Below are 20,861 nucleotides of genomic sequence, written 5' to 3'. Positions count from 1 at the left end.
GTCCTGCTGCAGGATTCCTTTAGGATTTTTGTATGCTACGTTTGTATGCACTTTATGACAGAACATTATGTCAGCACTTTATCAGCACGTTACTTTATGCCAGTACTTTACTTTATTCCAGTACTTTATGCCAGCACGTTATGCCAGTACTTTACGCCAGTACTTTACGTCAGCATGTTATGCCAGTACTTTATGCCAGTACTTTATGCCAGCATGTTATGCCAGTACTTTATGCCAGAAGTTTATGCCAGTACTTTATGCATTTATGTTATGCCAGTACTTTATGCAAGCATGTTACGCCAGTACTTTATGCTAGTACTTTATGCCAGCACATTATGCAAGTACTTTATGCCAGTACTTTATGCAAGTATGTTATGCCAGTACTTTATGCCAGCACGTTATGCCAGTATGTTATGCCAGTACGTTATGCCAGTACTTTATGCCAGTACTTTACGCCAGTACATTATGCCAGTACTTTACGTCAGTACTTTATGCCAGCATGTTATGCCAGAACTTTATGACAGAACTTTATGCCAGTACTTTATGCCAGCACTTTATGCCAGTACTTTATGCAAGCATGTTACGCCAGTACTTTATGCTAGTACTTTATGCCAGTACATTATGCCAGTACTTTATGCCAGTACTTTATGCAAGTATGTTATGCCAGTACTTTATGCCAGCACTTTATGCCAGTACTTTACGCCAGTACGTTATGCCAGTACTTTACGTCAGTACTTAATGCCAGCATGTTATGCCAGAACTTTATGACAGAACTTTATGTCAGTACTTTATGCCAGCACTTTATGCCAGCATGTAACTGCAGTACTTTACCCCAGCATGTTATGCCAGTACTTTATGCCAGTACGTTATGCCAGTACTTTATGCCAGCATGTTATGCTAGTACGTTATGCCAGTACATTATGCCAGTACATTATGCCAGTACTTTATGCCAGCATGTTATGCTAGTACGTTATGCCAGTACTTTATGCCAGTACATATTGCCAGTACTTTATGCCAGCATGTAACTCCAGTACTTTACCCCAGCATGTTATGCCAGTACTTTATGCCAGTACATTATGCCAGCATGTTATGCTAGTACGTTATGCCAGTACTATGCCAGCATGTTATGCCAGTACATTATGCAAGTACGTTATGCCAGTACTTTATTTAAGTATTTTATGCCAGCACGTTATGCCAGTATAAAGCTGTTGACTTGTTTATTAACTGTTACATTAGTATCTGCTCCCTTTCCAGCTGGGACTACATTTGGAGAAATGTTCTGTGAATCATGTCGATTATTCATTAAATCATTCTATAAAATGGTTATAAAAACAAGTCAGTATTATAGCACATACTATGACTGTTAACATTCACAATACAATACCCATACGTAGAGAGTTACATGATTGTCATCTGCAGCCAGATGTTTTACAATTTTTATGACTGTGTTAGAAAATGAAAACTTTTCAAAGACGATATTCTCTCATGTCCAAGTCAGACTTTTCCCTGGAGCTATACAGTGGCTTGCGAAAGTATTCACCCCCCTTGGCATTTTTCCTATTTTGTTGCCTTACAACCTGGAATTAAAATAGATTTTTTGGGGGGTTGTATCATTTGATTTGCACAACATGCCTACCACTTTGAAGATGCAAATTTTTTTTTATTGTGAAACAAACAAGAAACAAGACAAAAAAAACAGAAAACTTGAGCGTGCATAATTATTCACCCCCCCAAAGTCAATACTTTTTAGAACCACCTTTTGCACCAATTACAGCTGCAAGTCTCTTGGGGTATGTCTCTATAAGCTTGGCACATCTATCCACTGGGATTTTTGCCCATTCTTCAAGGCAAAACTGCTCCAGGTCCAAGTTGGATGGGTTCTGCTGGTGTACAGCAATCTTTAAGTCATACCAAAGATTCTCAATTGGATTGAGGTCTGGGCTTTGACTAGGCCATTTCAAGACATTTAAAAGTTTGCCCTCAAACCACTTGAGTGTTGCTTTAGCAGTATGCTTAGGGACATTGTCCTGCTGGAAGGTGAACATCTGTCCTAGTCTCAAATCTCTGTAAGACTGAAAGAATTTCCTTGTATTTAGCGCCATCCATCATTCCATCAATTCTGTCCAGCTTCCCAGTCCCTGCCGATGAAAAACATCCCCACAGCATGATGCTGCCACCACCATGCTTCACTGTGGGGATTGTGTTCTTGGGGTGATGAGAGGTGTTTGCGCCATTTTTCTTGATGGCCAAAAACCTAAAGTTTAGTCTCATCTGACCAGAGTACCTCCTTCCATATGTTTGGGGAGTCTCCCACATGCCTTTTAGCGAAAACCAAACGTGTTTGCGTATTATTATTTTTTACAATGGCTTTTTTCTGGCCACTTTCCGTAAAGCCCAGCTCTGTGGAGAGTATGGCTTAAAGTGGTCCTATGAACAGATACTCCAATCTCCACAGTGGAGCTTTGCAGCTCCTTCAGGGTTATCTTTTGGCTCTTTGTTGCCTCTCGGATTAATTCCATCCTTGCCTGGTCTGTGAGTTTTGGTGGGCGGCCCTCTCTTGGCAGGTTTGTTGTGTTGCCAAAACATTTTTTTTTTAATAATGGATTTAAATGGTACTCCATGGGATGTTCAAAGTTTCTGATATTTTTGTATAACCCAACCCTGATCTGTACTTCTCCACAACGTTGTCCATGACCTGTTTGGAGAGCTCCTTGGTCTTCGTGGTGCCTCTTGCTTGGTGGTAGCCCTTGCTTAGGGGTGTTGCAGACTCTGGGGCCTTTCAGAACAGCTGTATATTTACTGAGATTATGTGACACTTAAATAAAGTACACCTGTGTGCAATCTAATACATTTTGTGACTTCTGAGGGTAATTGGTTGCACCAGATCTTATTTAGGGGCTTCATAGCAAATGGGGTGAATACATATGCATACACCACTTTTCCATTTATTTATTTATTTTATTTTATTGAAACAAGTAATTTTTTTAATTTCCCTTCCCCAATTTGGACTATTTTGTGTATGTCCATTACATGAAATCCAAATAAAAATCTATTTAAATTACAGGCTCTAATGCAACAAAATAGGAAAAAAAGACAAGTGGGATGAATACTTTTGCAAGGCGCTGTGCACCTTAGTTGGCTTTTTACATTGTGCCAATATCTTTTCTATTATGGTATGTTCTATTTAAGCACTAAGGCCCGAGTGGGTGTGGTATATGGCCAATATACCACGGCTAAGGGCTGTGTCCGCGTTGCGTCGTGCCTAAGAACAGCCCTTAGCCGTGGTATATTGGCCATATATCACAAACCCCAGAGGTGCCTTATTGCTTTTATAAACTGGTTACCAATGTAATTAGAGCAGTAAAAATACATGTTTTGTCATACCCGTGGTATATACCACAGCTGTCAGCCAATCAGCATTCAGGGCTCGAACCACCCAGTTTATAATGATTGAGAGAACTGTTTTTTCCTATAGGGAATGGCCCTTTCTTTCTCTCAGGGAAATAAATTATTTGTTTACACCATTCCCCACAAGAAAATGGCAGGCAGTCTGTGGTACTTTATGATAACAAAATAGCATTGTCTATTTCTGTGTGTGTGTGTGTGTTACAGGGGTGAGGTGAGTGAGTTCTGTCCTTTTCAGAGGTGTAAAGGTTGTTCCAGAGACTGTAAATTGTTCTATAATGATGTGTATTGAGCTGAGTTAATGGAAAAGTACATTATCAAATCAAATACATTCAGCAGCTTCTTGGAATCCTATGTGATTGTTAAGTGCTTTCCACAAACTCTGCGACTTATTTCGTTTTTCTTTTTTCCATAATTCCCTTCCATCGAGCCAGGAAATCACACAATCATACCAAGTCAGGATATTTTTTTTTGCAAAGAACATTAAGGATATTTTATTAAGAACTTCAAATGATGTCAGGTGCAGCAAACAAAGGCCAGGTCTTTTTTTTTTTTTATCAAGTGGCAATATTCAAAGTAGTACATTCAGCCAAAAGAACAACAGAAAATACATAAATGAGAGGATCGCAAATGAGAGGAAAATAAATGAGAGGAAAGGAAATGAGAGAAATAAATGACAGGAAAGGACAATGAGACAATGAGAGGAAAGGAAATGAGAGAATGGTGAAAAAAGATTACATCTCTGAGGGATTAGAGGTGTGTGTGTGTAATGATAGAGTTGAAGTTTCACAGTTATCAGTAAGAGGAGCGACAGGAAGAGGTGACATGGTACTTTCACTCTGGCTCTTATAGTTGTAGACTTTGTTTCATGGTTAGCTTGCTTCTGGCGAACAGTGGGAGACTAAGTGCTCTTGGTATATTGCATCTTTTTACATATAAAGCTGTTGCATTTCCTTCATAGGCTCTGTATACCAGTTGCATTCACAATTAAGGGAATTACAGCGAAGTGTGTGTGTATGCAAGTGTGTTTTAATGTGCGTCTATGTGTCTGTGTGCGTGTTTAGATGTGCGTGTATGTGTGCACCGGAGCCACGACATTACCTTGGTGTCACCTCACCGCCCAGCGCACAGGGAATTGTGGGTCGTTTTAATTAAGCACTGCTGTGGCGGCAGAGGCTAATGTGGGTTAAACACAGCCCAACTCTCCACTCCCAGCTCTACTCTCTAATCTGTGAAGATTACACACTAGCTCTCCAATGAGACGTTTACAGCAGACTGCTGTTTCCTCCTAGTTCTGTATGCAGGGCCAGTAGTGTCTAGATGTTCAACAGAGGGCCAGTAGTATCTAGATGTTCAACAGAGGGCCAGTAGTGTCTAGATGTTCAACAGAGGGCCAGTAGTGTCTAGATGTTCAACAGAGGGCCAGTAGTATCTAGATGTTCAACAGAGGGCCAGTAGTATCTAGATGTTCAACAGAGGGCCAGTAGTGTCTAGATGTTCAACAGAGGGCCTGGAGTATCTAGATGTTCAACAGAGGGCCAGTAGTATCTAGATATTCAACAGAGGGCCTGGAGTATCTAGACGTTCAACAGAGGGCCTGGAGTATCTAGATATTCAACAGAGGGCCAGTAGTATCTAGATGTTCAACAGAGGGCCAGTAGTATCTAGATGTTCAACAGAAGGCCAGTAGTATCTAGATGTTCAACAGAGGGCCAGTAGTATCTAGATGTTCAACAGAGGGCCAGTAGTATCTAGATGTTCAACAGAGGGCCAGTAGTATCTAGATGTTCAACAGAGGGCCAGTAGTATCTAGATGTTCAACAGAGGGCCTGGAGTATCTAGATGTTCAACAGAGGGCCAGTAGTATCTAGATGTTCAACAGAGGGCCAGTAGTATCTAGATGTTCAACAGAGGGCCTGTAGTATCTAGATGTTCAACAGAGGGCCAGTAGTATCTAGATGTTCAACAGAGGGCCAGTAGTATCTAGATGTTCAACAGAGGGCCAGTAGTGTCTAGATGTTCAACAGAGGGCCTGGAGTATCTAGATGTTCAACAGAGGGCCTGGAGTATCTAGATGTTCAACAGAGGGCCAGTAGTATCTAGATGTTCAACAGAGGGCCAGTAGTATCTAGATGTTCAACAGAGGGCCTGGAGTATCTAGATGTTCAACAGAGGGCCTGGAGTATCTAGATGTTCAACAGAGGGCCAGTAGTATCTAGATGTTCAACAGAGGGCCAGTAGTATCTAGATGTTCAACAGAGGGCCAGTAGTATCTAGATGTTCAACAGAGGGCCAGTAGTATCTAGATGTTCAACAGAGGGCCAGTAGTATCTAGATGTTCAACAGAGGGCCTGAAGTATCTAGATGTTAAACAGGCCTGTTGTGTCTAGATGTTAACCCTGTGGGTGTGGGGTGGTGAGGGCAATTGGCTGACTACAGGCTGAATATTCATATTCTATAGTATGTGGAAACCCCTTCAAATTAGTGGATTCTGCTATTTCAGCCACACCCGTTGCTGACAGGTGAATAAAATCGACCACACAGCCATGCAATCTCCATAGACAAACAGTGGCGGTGAAATGGCCTGTACTAAAGAGCTCAGTGACTTTCAATGTGGCACCGTCATAGGATTTCACCTTTCCAGCAAGTCAGTTCGTCAAATTTCTGCCCTGCTAGAGCTGCCCCGGTCAACTGTAAGTGCTGCTATTGTGAAGTGGAAACGTCTAGGAGCAACAACGGTTCAGCCGCAAAGTGGTAGGCCACACAAGCAGAGCTTGGTTGCTACACTCACTACCAAGCTCCAAACTGCCTATGGAGCTTAATGAAGTGGGTTGTAAAGCTCGCCGCCATTGGACTCTGGAGCAGTGGAAACGCGTTCTCTGGAGTGATGAATCACGCTTCGCCATCTGGCAGTCCGCCGGACGAGTCTGGGTTTGGCGGATGCCAAGAGAACGCTACTGTCCGAATGCATAGTGCCAGCTATAAAGTTTGGTGGAGGAACAATAATGGTCTGGGGCTGTTTTTCATCGTTCGGGCTAGGCCCCTTACTTCCAGTGAAATGAAATCTTAACGCAACAGCATACCATGGAATTCTAGACAATTCTGCGCTTCCAACTTTGTGCAACAGTTTGGGGAAGGCCCTTTCTTGTTTCCATACATAAATGATTTGTTGAGATCGGTGTGGAAGAACTTGACTGAGCCCTGACCTCAACACCATCGAACACCTTTGGGAGGAATTGGAACGCCAACTGCGAGCCAGGCCTAATCGCCCAACATCAGTACCCGACCTCACTAATGCTTGTGGCTGAATGGAAGCAAGTCCCCGCAGCAATGTTCAACATCTTGTGGAAAGCCTTCCCAGAAGAGCGGAGGCCGTTATAACAGCAAAGGGGGGACCAACTCCATATTAATACCCCTGATTTTAGAATGAAATGTTAACGTAGTGTATCGCCACTGCCACTGTCTGACAGGGGCGCTCTCCCGGCCATGTCTATCACACACAAAGTCTGTGATAAGTGCCCAATGTCAGTACTGGCCTAGAGCAACAGGCCACCCACAGAACATGTTGCCACTCTCGCCAATCTCTCACTTTACACTCGCACACACACACATGCCTCCCTTTAAAATCCATCTGTGCCACACTAGGAATGGGACGCTCATTCCCATTGGCTGACGCAGTATAAATCATAGTACATTCATCCAATCACAGGACAGTGGCACCACCCCGTTACATCACCCACCTCTTACAGCAACCACCATCAGCTTTTTGGGGCAGTTTACCTCAAAAGACTCGCATTAGGACAGAAGGAGAGACAGGAACGATAAAGAGACACAGCAGGAGAGGATAAAATAAAGAGAGATATACATCTCCCATTGCTCTACGTGTCCATCAGTTGTTCTTACATCATCGCTGGCTAATTGCCTGTCGGCAAAGGTAGCACTCAGCCCTGCCGTCCCCCAGTTACATAAGAGAGGGCTCCTGTGAATAAGGATAGGGGGAGGATGGGAGGGAGAGAGAGAAGAAGGGACAGAAGGAGATGGAAACAGACTGAGGGTGAAAGTGGGAGACAGGAGATGCGGAAGACAAAGGGACAGAGACAGAAAGGAGAAGGGAACGAGGAAGGGGAGAGAAAATGAGACAGATGGAGACAGAGGGAGAGTGTATGTGACAGCTGTGTGTGAACGAGATGCCCGGAACCAAGGTGCCAGTCACACACCACCAGGGGAACACTTTCAGTGAGTGTGCCGTGCAGCCAGACTGGGAGGGGGACAGAGAACAATGCAACACACGCCATTGCATCAGGACAAAATCACAACCTTGTCCCAGACGCAAACATCCCCTCTCTGTAATGTCAGTGAAAGGACAGTGACAGTGTCCCTCCAACTAGACAATACTCAAACCCTCCAATCATCTAAACACCAGGACAAGCTGGAAACAGATGTAACAGGATCGAACCTTACACAACTCTAGTTTGACTTTTAACCCTTGACCTTGTCAAAGAGGAGGTCCAATACCATATGAGCAACTTCGTACAGCTGTAATAAAGGCAGAAAGACAAACATTAGTAACTCGATGAACTTAAAAGAACAGTGAGCAGAGCACTAAGTAAGAAACTCGTACTCCAAACAGTCTCATCAACCATGATAAATGGATGCACAGTACACTGCATTAGAAACAGAAAGCATTACAAGATGCATTCTAGAAAAAACACCCAGCTGTCAAAGTGTCTTTCTACATATTGTCAATAGTTCTGTGTAGAACCATAATGTAAATGTCCGCATGTTGTGGATGTCAAGTGGATCTATGGCTCTGGCTCAATGGTGGGTTAGCATTTGTCATTGGACAGAATGAATGGAACTGACCTGACCATATGACCAATCAGAGCTCAAAGGTTATAAATGAAGGCACAGCCGTAATGGTTTCCCCTGAGTTGAATTTGTGTCTCAGACTCTTTCAATCCACCAGTTGTTAGTGTCATCATCAAATAATTCAGTTGTTTCATTTCAAATCATGTTGCTAAAATGTATGACGCCACCTCTACTTTTAATCATCTCTCTGGCAGAAAGTCTAAAACAAATTTTTAGTTTCCAAAAAGGGAGAACGGTGATTGGTCTGTTGATGTCCTTTCCAAAAGCATCATGTAGGCCAAGCCTTTTACCTTCAGTCAGAACATTGCTATACTAAAACACTGTTTAAAGGGAATCGTTGCATTAGGGGTTTTTGGAGCGGACGCACAAATGCAAGCTAGTTGAATGTGTAATATTTTACCATGCACACACACACTAGGGCTTTCATGAACAATCAGTGAAGGGTTGAAGAGGTGAGCTGAGCACTAATTCTGTGCTTTAATCGTGAATACATTTCCCCACACACACACACACACACACACACACACACACACACACACACACACACACACACACACACACACACACACACACACACACACACACACACACACACACACACACACACACACACACACACACACACACACACACACACACACACTCGCTGAGAAAGAGGATGAATGAGCAGTGGCTCGCTGTTTATGGGCGGGATATACTGACGCTCTGAACCAATGGGACTTCCTGAGTTGTATGAGTGACAGTCCCTCTGACCGAACCAATTTAAGGTTCCTCAGATCACCATGCCAATGGAATGATTTCGATATATTTACAAAAAATGCCCTTTTCTTGACATCCTTTGAAAAAGAATGGAAAGAGAATTAACTTTGAATGTTGCTTTAGGATCAGCTATGAACAGGAAAGAAAGAAGTCCGAAATAATTACAAAGAAAAGGAAACTTTTCCATTGAGGATCATGACAATAACAAACCGTATCACAGTATCCTCTTTCAAAATGAAATAAACCTTTTTTTGTTCATATTTGTATTTTTTCCCGGTATACTATATCACACAGTGATAACAAAGAAAGGAGAAATCTACAGCCACGTTAGCTTCGTGCAAAAACCACATACACTGGCACGCCGCATAGGCAAAGATAAAAGCAAGACAACGTATACAAAAATATAGAAAATCTCCAATGCAACTCAACACCTTCTCACTGAAACTAGGTTCCTGTCTTTGTACAACAATTTCTCCACCAAACAGTATCTCTTTCATCAAAGGGTCACTTCTGGAACATTCTATTTGTGTTTTTGTCTTCGTAGTTTTTTAAGAGAACCATTGGTATTAAGAATTCCATTTAGGAAACCATAGAACCAAAAACAAAATCTGGTAGCTATAATATGTCATTATGATAGTCATAATGATATTCAGAATAATTATAATAACAACATGTTGAATGATAGAAAACTAGTACAATAAAAGCATATCATTTCTGTCATAATCATTTGTGACAAATATTTTTTTGTTTTTAAAATACATATTTCCTGTCACTTTTAAGACATTCCAGCATTTGTTCATAACTGTTGGTGACAGGTTACATACGGTAGTTTGGCATACTCAGCAAGCCATGCCCAGAAGGATGCTAGGGGGTAGCGCTCCCCTTCTCAGACATTGCATGCATCATCCAATGGTTGCGTGCCACGTCATCGACTGTGCCGTCGGGCACCAGATTGGTATATCATATGTGGTTAGCTGATACGTAAAATACCTATCCAGGCATTGTAAGATCTGGCATGCGTCAGCAACGCTTGGGCAGAGGAACGCACCCAACATCTCTTGCAAAGGAGAGGAAGGGCTTCAGGTTTCAGGATGCAGTGGAACCTGTCCACCAATGGGATATACTGTATCTGGTTGGGGGCAGAGGAAGGGAGGGGTAATACAGAACAGCCCAAACTACAAAACCGACGTGCTCAAGACCAGGTCAGCACACAAGTTCAGTTCAGCACTTGCAAACACATGCAGAGATATTTCAGAGTTTTAAGGGTCAGTCTTTTTCCTGTCAGTTGTGTCCCTTTTATTTTTTAGCAGTCACTCGCTTTCTTGTTGTGGGTGGCTGGAGCACTGAACCCCACTGGCCAATCTGTGGGCTTCTTACTGAAACCACAGACCAATCGTTGGGCTTGTTACTGAAGCCTGTGACAGCCAGTCCTGCTCTCCTGCTTCACATTGATAGAAAAGATTGTTTGGACGCCTCAAGACAAAAATATATTGATACATATCAAATGGTCAAGGGGGCAGGCGGGTAGGGGATCGACATGATGCGATGACGCCAAGACAGAGAGGTTACACTGCAGTAAGAGATCAAGTCATTAAAAAAACATGCAGACAGGTTTAGACATGTCAGAGGCCATGGGAGGGACGGAGAGATGGAGGGATGAACAATTGATGAAACAAAAATCAATGACAGGGCAGTCATTGGTTTCTCTGCTCTCTCTCCCTATCCTCCTCCTCCTTTTCCTCCTCTTCATCCTCGTCCAGAGACACCACCCCGGAGGAGGCTACATCTGAGATCTTCCTGTGGGTGGCGTAGTCAGGTGGGTACACCTCGCGCTCTCCTTCTCCCTGGCCCACGGTGCCCTCATAGTCTTTGCAGGGCGTACCTTCGTCTTCCCCGGGCGACAGATAGGTCTCGGAGTAGGTCACAGAGTAGCAAGGTGACTCCTCCCCCCCCGGCCGGCTCCTCCCACCCCTCAAGTTGTTGAAGTCCCCTCCCCCTCTAACCCCCTGCCCCACCCTCTGGAGGCGGGCCAACAGCAGCTCCTCCCCCCCTTGCAGGGCTGAGAGGATCTTGGCAGCCAGTTCGGCGGTGTTACCGTGGTTGTTGCCGCAGTGATGGGTGAGATCTCGCAGTAAGGGGTGTTGCTCGTCCAGGCTGTAGAGGCTGGAGCAGAGGGTGTCTGTGGAGGTGGGGGAGGGCCTGTCTCCCCCCTCTCCTCCTCCTGCCCCCTCACAGCACGGCCCCCGCAGACCCAGGTGCTGACACACCTGACTTTGAAGAATGTCCCTCAGGTAAGGAGGCACCTCTGGATACAGAGAAGGGGGAGAAGAGAGACAGTAAGTACACTGAATGACCCTGCTAATGTCTGACCATGCCTGACGAGGTCAGGTCACGTAGTCCGGAAAAACTATGATCCCTACTGATGAGAGAGCAATGTATTGTTATGGAATTATAGCAGATGTATTATTTAATGAAACTAACTTATTAGGCTAAATCTGGAAAGGGTGAAGGTTATACCATTCAAGTTGATCTTAGATCTGTGCCTTTGGGGCAACTTTTCAGCCATATACTGTAGTGTTACGGAATAAAATATGTCATTCTAAATTAAAATAAATGACATTATCAAGCAAAACAAAGCAGTCATATTTGGTGCAGTGGAGTAAGCAATCAGCCTAAAAGCATTGGCATCCCCACACACAACCGTACATATATACACGCACACAGCCAACAAACTGTCTGCAGCAAAATAATCTAATTAAACTTGCAGGAGGGATATCAAATTTCACCGGGGACCAACTTTTTTTGTGAGAGGATGAAAGTAGGGCACTGGGACAATAAGAGTTACAGACAGCCTCGTCACCACACAGACAGAGGAGACAGAGAGAGGTTGGGGGGAAAGGATGTGCAGGGCCTGGAGGGTAAAAAGCAAGGTAGGAATAAATGAAGATATGAGAAAGGAGGCCTATGCACTCTTCAGTGAAACTCCAGTTGTAGTAGGGTAGCATTGGCTCAAATTGGGAAGTTGAGACATTTCTAAAGTTGGTATCTTTAGAAGTTTTTGGAGGAGGTCTGATTATGATAGTGTGTGTAGGTGTACAGTACCTGTGCTTTGTGTTGTGGGCTCGTTGGCGGGAATGAAGTCCTCATCATACGAGTCGTCATTAGAGTCATCTCCATCCACAGACGACCAGGCTCTCAGCTTAGCCTCCGCTATGGCAAACTGCTCCGCCACACCTTGACACACACATAGGTTAGACATCAATATCACAAACATTCAATACACACACACATACACACACATCGAGCCCCATCATTGAGTGCCCATGATGATGCCGGCAAATTATTTTTGATTGACAGGTCTTTTCTGTGGAAGACAGAGTATATTGATAGACTGACATCACATCAAGGTTCTAAACCGGATAGGTCATAGGTCATACAAACATATAGACATGTTACCTGGATATATATGCAAACTGGAAATAATTCACACTTACAAAACACTGGTACAGTGGCTTGCAAAAGTATTCACCCCCCTTGGCATTTTTCCTATTTTGTTGCCTTACAACCTGGAATTAAAATGGATTTGTTGGGGGTTTGTATAATTTGATTTACACAACATGCCTACCACTTTGAAGATGCAAAATATTTTTTCTTGTGAAACAAACAAAAAAATAAGACAAAAAAAATGAAAACTTGACCATGCATAACTATTCACCCCCCGAAAGTCAATACTTTGTAAAGCCACCTTTTGCAGCAATTACAGCTGTAAGTCTCTTGGGGTATGTCTCTATAAGCTTGGCACATCTATCCACTGGGACTTTTGCCCATTCTTCAAGGCAAAACTGCTCCAGGTCCAAGTTGGATGGGTTCTGCTGGTGTACAGCAATCTTTAAGTCATACCACAGATTCTCAATTGGATTGAGGTCTGGGCTTTGACTAGGCCATTTCAAGACATTTAAAAGTTTGCCCTCAAACCACTTGAGTGTTGCTTTAGCAGTATGCTTAGGGTCATTGTCCAGCTGGAAGGTGAACATCTGTCCTAGTCTCAAATCTCTGTAAGACAAACAGGTTTCCCTTAAGAATTTCCCTGTATTTAGCGACATCCATCAATTCTGACCAGTTTCCCAGTCCATGCCGATGAAAAACATTCCCACAGCATGATGCTGCCACCTCCATGCTTCACTGTGGGGATTGTGTTCTCGGGGTGATAAGAGGTGTTTGCGCCAGACATAGAGTTTTCCTTGATGGCCAAAAAGCTCAATTTTAGTCTCATCTGACCAGAGTGCCTTCATGCCTTTTGGCAAACACCAAACGTGTTTGCTTATTTTTTTTTAAGCAATGGCTTTTTTCTGGCCACTCTTCCGTAAAGCCCAGCTCTGTGGAGTGTACGGCTTAAAGTGGTCCTATGGACAGATACTCCAATCCCCGCTGTGGAGCTTAGCAGCTCCTTCAGAGTTATCTTTGGTCTCTTTGTTGCCTCTCTGACTAATGCCCTCCTTGCCTGGTCCGTGAGTTTTGGTGGGCGGCCCTCTCTTGGCACGTTTGTTGTGGTGCCATATTCTTTTCATTTTTTAATAATGGATTCAAATGGTACTCTGTGGATCAACCCTGATCTGTACTTCTCCACAACGTTGTCCCTGACCTGTTTGGAGAGCTCCTTGGTCTTCGTGTTGCCTCTTGCTTGGTGGTAGTCCTTGCTTAGTGGGGTTGCAGACTCTGGGGCCTTTCAGAACAGCTGTATATTTACTGAGATCAGGTGACAGACCATGTGACACTTTTTTAACTAATTATGTGACTTCTGAAGGTAATTGGTTGCACCAGATCTTATTTAGGGGCTTCATAGCAAATGGGGTGAATACATATGCACGTACTAAAGATATTTTGTGCATTTCACTTCACTAATTTGGACTATTTTGTGTATGTCCATTACATAAGATCCAAAAAAAAATCTATTTAAATTACAGGTTGTAATGCATCAAACTAGGAAAAACACCAAGGGGGATGAATACTTTTTCAAGGCATTGTATGTACAGTCTGTCACACAAATATACAATCAGAAATGAGAGAGATGTCTCAGATCTGTATGTCACACAAACGGCAGGTAGCCCAGCGGGGTGGCAGGTAGCCCAGCGGGGTGGCAGGTAGCCCAGCGGGGTGGCAGGTAGCCCAGCGGGGTGGCAGGTAGCCCAGCGGGGTGGCAGGTAGCCCAGCGGGGTGGCAGGTTGCATAGCGGGGTGGCAGGTTGCATAGCGGGGTGGCAGGTTGCCCAGCGGGGTGGCAGGTAGCCCAGCGGGGTGGCAGGTTGCCCAGCAGGGTGGCAGGTTGCCCAGCGGGGTGGCAGGTTGCATAGCGGTTAGAGCCTTGGGCCAGTAACTGAATGGTCACTAGTTTGAATCCTCGCACAGACAAGGTGAGAAATCTGCTGATGTGCCCTTGAACAAGGCAATTAACCCTAATAGTTGATAATGACCACTCTCCGAGGGTGTCTCAGGGAGAGTTGAGATATGCAAAAAAAAAACATTTACAATTCACACGTGTATTAATACACACTTGTACATAAAATAGGACAAATATAAAATAAAATCATAGTTTATTTGTCACGTGTGCCGAATATGACAGGTGTAGACCTAACAGTGAAATGCTTACTTACAGGCTCTAACCAATTAGGTGAACAATAGGTAGGTAAAGAAATAAAACAACAGTAAAACAGATTTTAAACAGATTTTAAACTGTTTAATGAAAGGGAACCTAATTCCCTTTAAAGTTAACTAAGTCATTGGCCTGCCCTTACTCACTGAAACAGGAATGGAAGAGCTGTTACCATTCAAATAAATGTTTCTGTCGAACATGTATCCCACCTTCATTACCTACTTGGGCCCTGCAGCCCACGTTGGCTTGCCGATCTTACAACTCAGAGAGCTTGCAAGCACAGCTTTTGAGGCATCAAAAGTTCAAGAGCCCTGACCACTCGGTTTTGACGTTTGACCAGGAGCACTCACTCCAGTTAGAGGGTGCATTATAAAGTATTGGAGCGTTGAGAGATGACGCACAACAACAGTTTCTACCACGAAACCATGATTCCAATAACCTCCGCGGTCGAAATAACTGTAAAGTACGTCGCCATCAAAACGACTACCGCTACAATCGACCTGTTCGCTACGTTCCTTGTCCCAACCCACAAAAAGTGTCAGAGCACAAAGGTAAAAAAGGGTTGAAGGACGATCAAAACATAGACCAATGTTCTCCATAAGTTCCACTACGTGAAGAACTAAAGCGAGAACAATTTGAGAAAAGGGTAAAAGATACGTCACTAGGTCTAGATGGGGAATTACCGGACACCAGGTCCGCAGGAATTAACACCCATAGCAAGGACGTTAAAAATGTATCCCGCTCTCATTCGAGACCCTATCCAGGGCTCGCTTGATCAAGAAACAAGCCCACAGGCTTTATCTATAAACTCTGATACAAATGTTGCGAAGAAAAAGGTCAAACACTGTTAAAGCCAAGCTCACTCAAAATCTGAAAAGTCGATCTGTTTCTACCTTGAACAGAAATGGCACATCACGTCGTTGCGAATGACCACTCCACTTTGTGGGGAATATGTCCACTAAACACAAATCGAAACGGCCGTACCTAGAAACAGTCCTGGAGGACTGCTTAACTTGTCATGCGCTAATCGATTTGAGCCCGACAATATCACTCATCTCTCAAACATTGCTCGATGATCTCAAAAGGGCTTTGAAGCCAACTAAACGTTGGTTAAAAGTGGAACAATGCGACACTACACTTCGAGGGGTCACTCAGACTACTTCGCCTCTCACATTGAGAGTCATGCTGAAACTACACTTCCAGGACGTATTGGTCGTTCACCCTGTGTATGTTACCAGCCTCGAAACTGTACCCCTGCTACTTGGAGCAGACTTTATGGATCGGTTACTCCCATTGATGGATTGGAAAACCAACCAGATATGGTCACAGGCCACAGTGCCTTCTCCACTGACCACACTGTCTTCCCCTAACGCTAGCTGCAACGCAGTCATTCACGAGGGGTATCTGTCGAAAGCACCCCTTGGGAAAAAGACGTTTAGAAACCTCTTGCTGCAGAATTCGATCCAAGGAGATATTACGATATCTCGACACATTCCATCAGCCAATCTGATTGACCATTCTTTTCATGATTTCGAGCCAGCTGTCTCTGTGAATAAGCAACTCCCTCCTCCTTGCAGTCGTGCAATACGGTAGTTGAGATGAACTTCCCTTGCCCTTCGGACACTTCCGCAAGTACTGCGGCCATCTCAGCAAGAAAAACATTGATGCGCAGAGTATACTCTGCTTCCGATGATAAACCTTCCGCTTTGTGGGGGACTGTCACCCCTTACAATGACACTAATGGCGTCAGTCCAGCAACTGACCCGATGACTCCCACTGGTGAAACACTTTGCGATATCACAGACCGATATCCTCGTCTCAGTTCGCAGGTACTGAAGAGATTGCCACACGTGTACGCGTGGTGATTGACAGGCCTCTACTGCCACTGAGCGTTTTGAAGCACAAACCCCAGGAGATTTGTTTGAAAGGATTCAGCCATTCTCGTAACAACGTGGCCACTGACAACTCGTACATAGGGTCCAACCTTTTCGTTTGCGCCTCGGGGTACCAACACCACCCGCTGGTGGGGGGGTTCCGAGACACAAATGGGGGGAATAGTAGCCCAGACCCATGATGAGCCTCATCGAGGCCGGTGGGGGGGTCGAGACTACGGACAACACCGTACGAGGCCGCCAGAGCATAAATAAAATCTAGTTGTAAACTCCCCTATGAGAACAGTGAGGAGCAGACAGGCCCCTAGACAGGGATTATCTTAGAACACATCTAAGATAGTACTGAGGTGTACCACACTGGTCGTAAAGGAAGTCCAGTGGACTTGTCCACCTCCAAAACAAATGGCAACAATAATCATTCCTTGCCATGTGTAGGTTCAACTACAATACAACTAGTAAAATGCTCCAATCATGTGTTCCGGTAGAATAATATTTCAGAACAATTCGGTAAGATAACTGGTCCCCTTGAGTACCAGTACCAATACCAGCAACAGTCAGTCCAGCTACAATCAGTAAGAAGGTTAGAGATCTAACCAATCAAATTACCCTTGACAACAGCGACATAGTAGTTAGGAGTCACTCAGAGTGCAACACGGGGAAGGGAATCTCCAGTGCACTCTTCCAATGGTTAACACACAGGCCACTAATAAATAGAATCCTCCATTCAGGAAGAAAATTATTAGAAGTCATGAACCATGATCACACCACGTACGACTGGTCCAATACGTAAAAATACTTCCGTCGTAAGGTTAGCTTCTCCGTGGATAGCATAGCTATGAAATAGACTTCTTCATACCTATCGCCACTACAATAGTGGAAGAGACAGTGACTTGGAGTAAAACCACTACAGACTCCCTCGACACCAATTCTGACTGACCTACAGGCATTGACCTGAAAATTACCTGACTACGTCAGACTCATTCTGAACAAGTTGTAATCTGCCAGGATACTTGGTTTTCTTCCCTTGACATGCGCGCTTGTGTAAGCATAAACACACCTGCACAACGGAACACCCAATTAGGATTTATGCTAGGATCACTTAAGAGTCCAAGCAAAATACCAGCCTTAGTAAAGTTGAACATTTACTTTGAGGCCTTTGACTCTACAGCACTCACCAGTTTTCTTCACAGAAGTCCATAGGTCACCCTGTGGACTGCCCAAAACTAGTGCCTTTCAGCTGTAGACTTGTCATATAGTTATCAACTTAGGATAGTGCCTAAGCAACACACCAAGTAGGATAACCCTAGATATGGCATTAGAGACAATGCCATGATTGTCATTTTGGCAGAATATTGGACGTATATAGAATACAGTCCAATTAGAGGATTTTTGTGTGAGAACTATATTTTCTATATCTTCGAATGTAATTATATATATTTCATGAGTGTGTGTGTGCGTTGTTAACATCTGCCTAAGTTACTGCCCAGATCTTCTAGTCTGGACGACGATCAGACGACGAGTCTGGAATGGCGATCCCAAATCCGGACACCCACTGCCCATCCTTGTGGCGGCATGCCCTGCTGTCAGAGAGCCTACCAAGGTAAACCACCAGAGGGGAGGACCGCAACGGCGATCACCAACCAGGACATCCCCTGGCCCTTCCTGTGGTACTTTGCAGCTTCCAGGGAACCTACCAAGGTAAACCACTAGAGGGGACCGCAATGGCGATCACCAACCGGACATCAACTGCCCATCCTTGTGGTGGACTGCTCCGCTTTCAGAGAGCCTACCAAGTTCAACCACCAGAAGGGACTGCAACGAGGATCTACAAACAGGACATCACATGGTCATTATATTTTATGTTGATTTGTAACATGCAGGATAAACAAGATCCAAACCATTAGGGGGGATTGTCATGACGTTGCCCTCTTTGGGGATAGCGAGTACCATCCCCCTCTCTCTGCACCATCCCCCCCTCTCTCTCACCTCCTACCAACAGGCTCTGTTAGGCAGGTCATAAATTCCTTGAGGAGTTCTCTCCTCATGGCCAGAGTATAAGAGAGAGTGAGTTTTCACAGGAGAACAAAGGAACCTCTTCTCCAGCATATAACTTGAGAATTTAACAATGTAGATGTTTTGGAGAAGGTGTACACGGTCGGGGAAGAATCCAGCTACGACCGGTCCATTTCATTTAATGTTTGTGAAACTCATGAGAGACAATACAGCCAATACAGTCAGTTATGAGGCTTGCATCTAATTGTTGTATAACATGAATAAGTAAAGATGAAACTATTTGTGAATTTATGTAATGTGATTTTAAACTGTTTAATGAAAGGGAACCCAATTCCCTTTAAAGTTAACTAAGTCATTGGCCCGCCCCATGAGCACAGACATTGATCTGGCGTCATGAGACAGCCTTTTTCTGCTCTTCCGAATATAACCCCCACCTTGGGAATTTATCTTCAGATCAGCTTACCTCGATAACCGAGAGGGCTAAGGTTTGAGTAGATTGCAGAATTCTTAACCATACCACGTGGTTAAACTCTGAGACTATCGATACCGACAGAATAAGAGCTACTCTTCGATACTAATTACTAGTCTGCAGCTAGAAATTATGTACCTGTGAATGCGAGGACTGACAACCGCCGAAACATCTATTCTATAACAACATTGCTGAATGTTACTCTGAACTATCCATTCTAACCACGGCAGAGAGAGAGAGGGCGGACAAACTCTCCAACAGAAACAAACTTTCCAACAGAGATCACGACGACACACTGAGCGTAAATATATATATTGATTGCAATTATTCCCGAAAAAGTGAGCGTTCATGTGCAAAGGATTAGTATTTCAATTGTTATATTTATCAACTTTGTAGTGTGTTTGTTTTATCTTTCTCGCCCTTCTCAGTCCCTTTGTCTACCAATCCGCCATGCCGGTTTAGTCCACTAGGGCACATTCCCCTATCATTTCCTTGTGACCACATCTACTTGTTTGTTAGTGTGTGCATTTCTGTGATTATTTAGTTAGTTAATAAATAAATGATTGAGACAATTGATGTATGGATGACTCATAGTGAAGATTGGGTTCGTGCAGATAACCAACAATTTACGACGTTTGGAATGAGACTAACATGAGGTAAAGAATAATTAATTAATTAGAAGACTAATTGATCAGATATTAAAATATTAGGAAAATTATAACTTTGTAATCTGAATATTTTCCTTGGTGCCCCGACTTCCTAGTTAATTACATTTACATGATTAAGTTAGTTTAATCACGTAATAATAATTACAGAGAATTTATTTGATAAAAATAAGTCTTCGGTTTAATGAAGCCAAAGACACAACAAACCTTTATTTAATTAGGCAAGTCAGTTAAGATCAGTGCAGGTCTTGTCCTCCAGCTCTTTGGTCTTTGGTCTTGGCCATAGTGGAGTTTGGAGTGTGACTGTTTGAGGTTGTGGACATGTGTCTTTTATACTGATAACAAGTTCAAACAGGTGCCATTAATACAGGTAACGAGTGGAGGACAGAGGAGCCTCTTAAAGAAGAAGTTACAGGTCTGTGAGAGCCAGAAATCTTGCTTGTTTGTCGGTGACCAAATACTTATTTTCCACCATAATTTGCAAATAAATTCATAAACAATACTACAATGTGATTTTCTGGATTTCTTTTCTCATTTTGTCTGTCATAGTTGAAGTGTACCTATGATGAAAATTACAGGCCTCTCTCATCTTCTTAAGTGGGAGAACTTGAACAATTGGTGGCTGACTAAATACTTTTTTGCCCCACTGTGTAAGAAATCCTGTTATGCCCTCAGATGAACCATCAAACAGGCAAAGCATCCATACAGGACTAAGATTGAATCCTACTACAACGGCTACGACGCTCGTCGGATGTGGCAGGGCCTGCAAACTATTATGGACTACAAAGGGAAATCCAGCCGCGAGCTGCCCAGTGACGCGAGCCTACCAGACGAACTAAATGCCTTTTATGCTCTCTTCAAGGCAAGCAACACAGAAGCATGCATGAGAGCACCAGTTGTTCCGGACGACTGTGTGATCACGCTTTCCGTAGCCGATGTGAGTAAGACCTTTAAACAGGTCAACATTCACAAGGCTGCGGGGCCAGACAGATTACCAGGACAGGTACTCTGGCAAGTGTCTTCAATTACATTTTCAACCTCTCCCTCTCCCGAATCTGTAATACCTACATGTTTCAAGCAGACCACCATAGTTCCAGTGCTCAAGAATGCGAAGGTAACGTACCTAAGTGACTACCGTCC

General features: G+C 43.8%; 1 protein-coding gene across 8 annotated transcripts in view; it reads right to left on the bottom strand.

Moving 5' to 3' along the window:
* Nucleotides 1-1,150: 1,150 nt before the first annotated feature.
* LOC129831820 (protein FAM131A-like) overlaps nt 1,151-20,861 on the bottom strand; it is a 33,542-nt gene continuing 13,831 nt past the window's right edge. For all 8 annotated transcript variants that reach the window (XM_055895303.1, XM_055895300.1, XM_055895297.1 and 5 more), the window contains 2 exons: nt 12,136-12,267; nt 1,151-11,338 (listed from right to left, as the gene is read on the bottom strand). In XM_055895303.1, coding sequence (XP_055751278.1) covers nt 10,728-11,338; nt 12,136-12,267 — 743 coding nt within the window. In that variant the 3' untranslated portion in view covers nt 1,151-10,727. The remainder of the gene's footprint in view (nt 11,339-12,135; nt 12,268-20,861) is intronic.

The sequence above is a fragment of the Salvelinus fontinalis genome, chromosome 33, assembly GCF_029448725.1.
Source record: "Salvelinus fontinalis isolate EN_2023a chromosome 33, ASM2944872v1, whole genome shotgun sequence".
Taxonomy (NCBI): domain Eukaryota; kingdom Metazoa; phylum Chordata; class Actinopteri; order Salmoniformes; family Salmonidae; genus Salvelinus; species Salvelinus fontinalis.
This window is presented reverse-complemented; position numbering and strand designations above follow the sequence as displayed.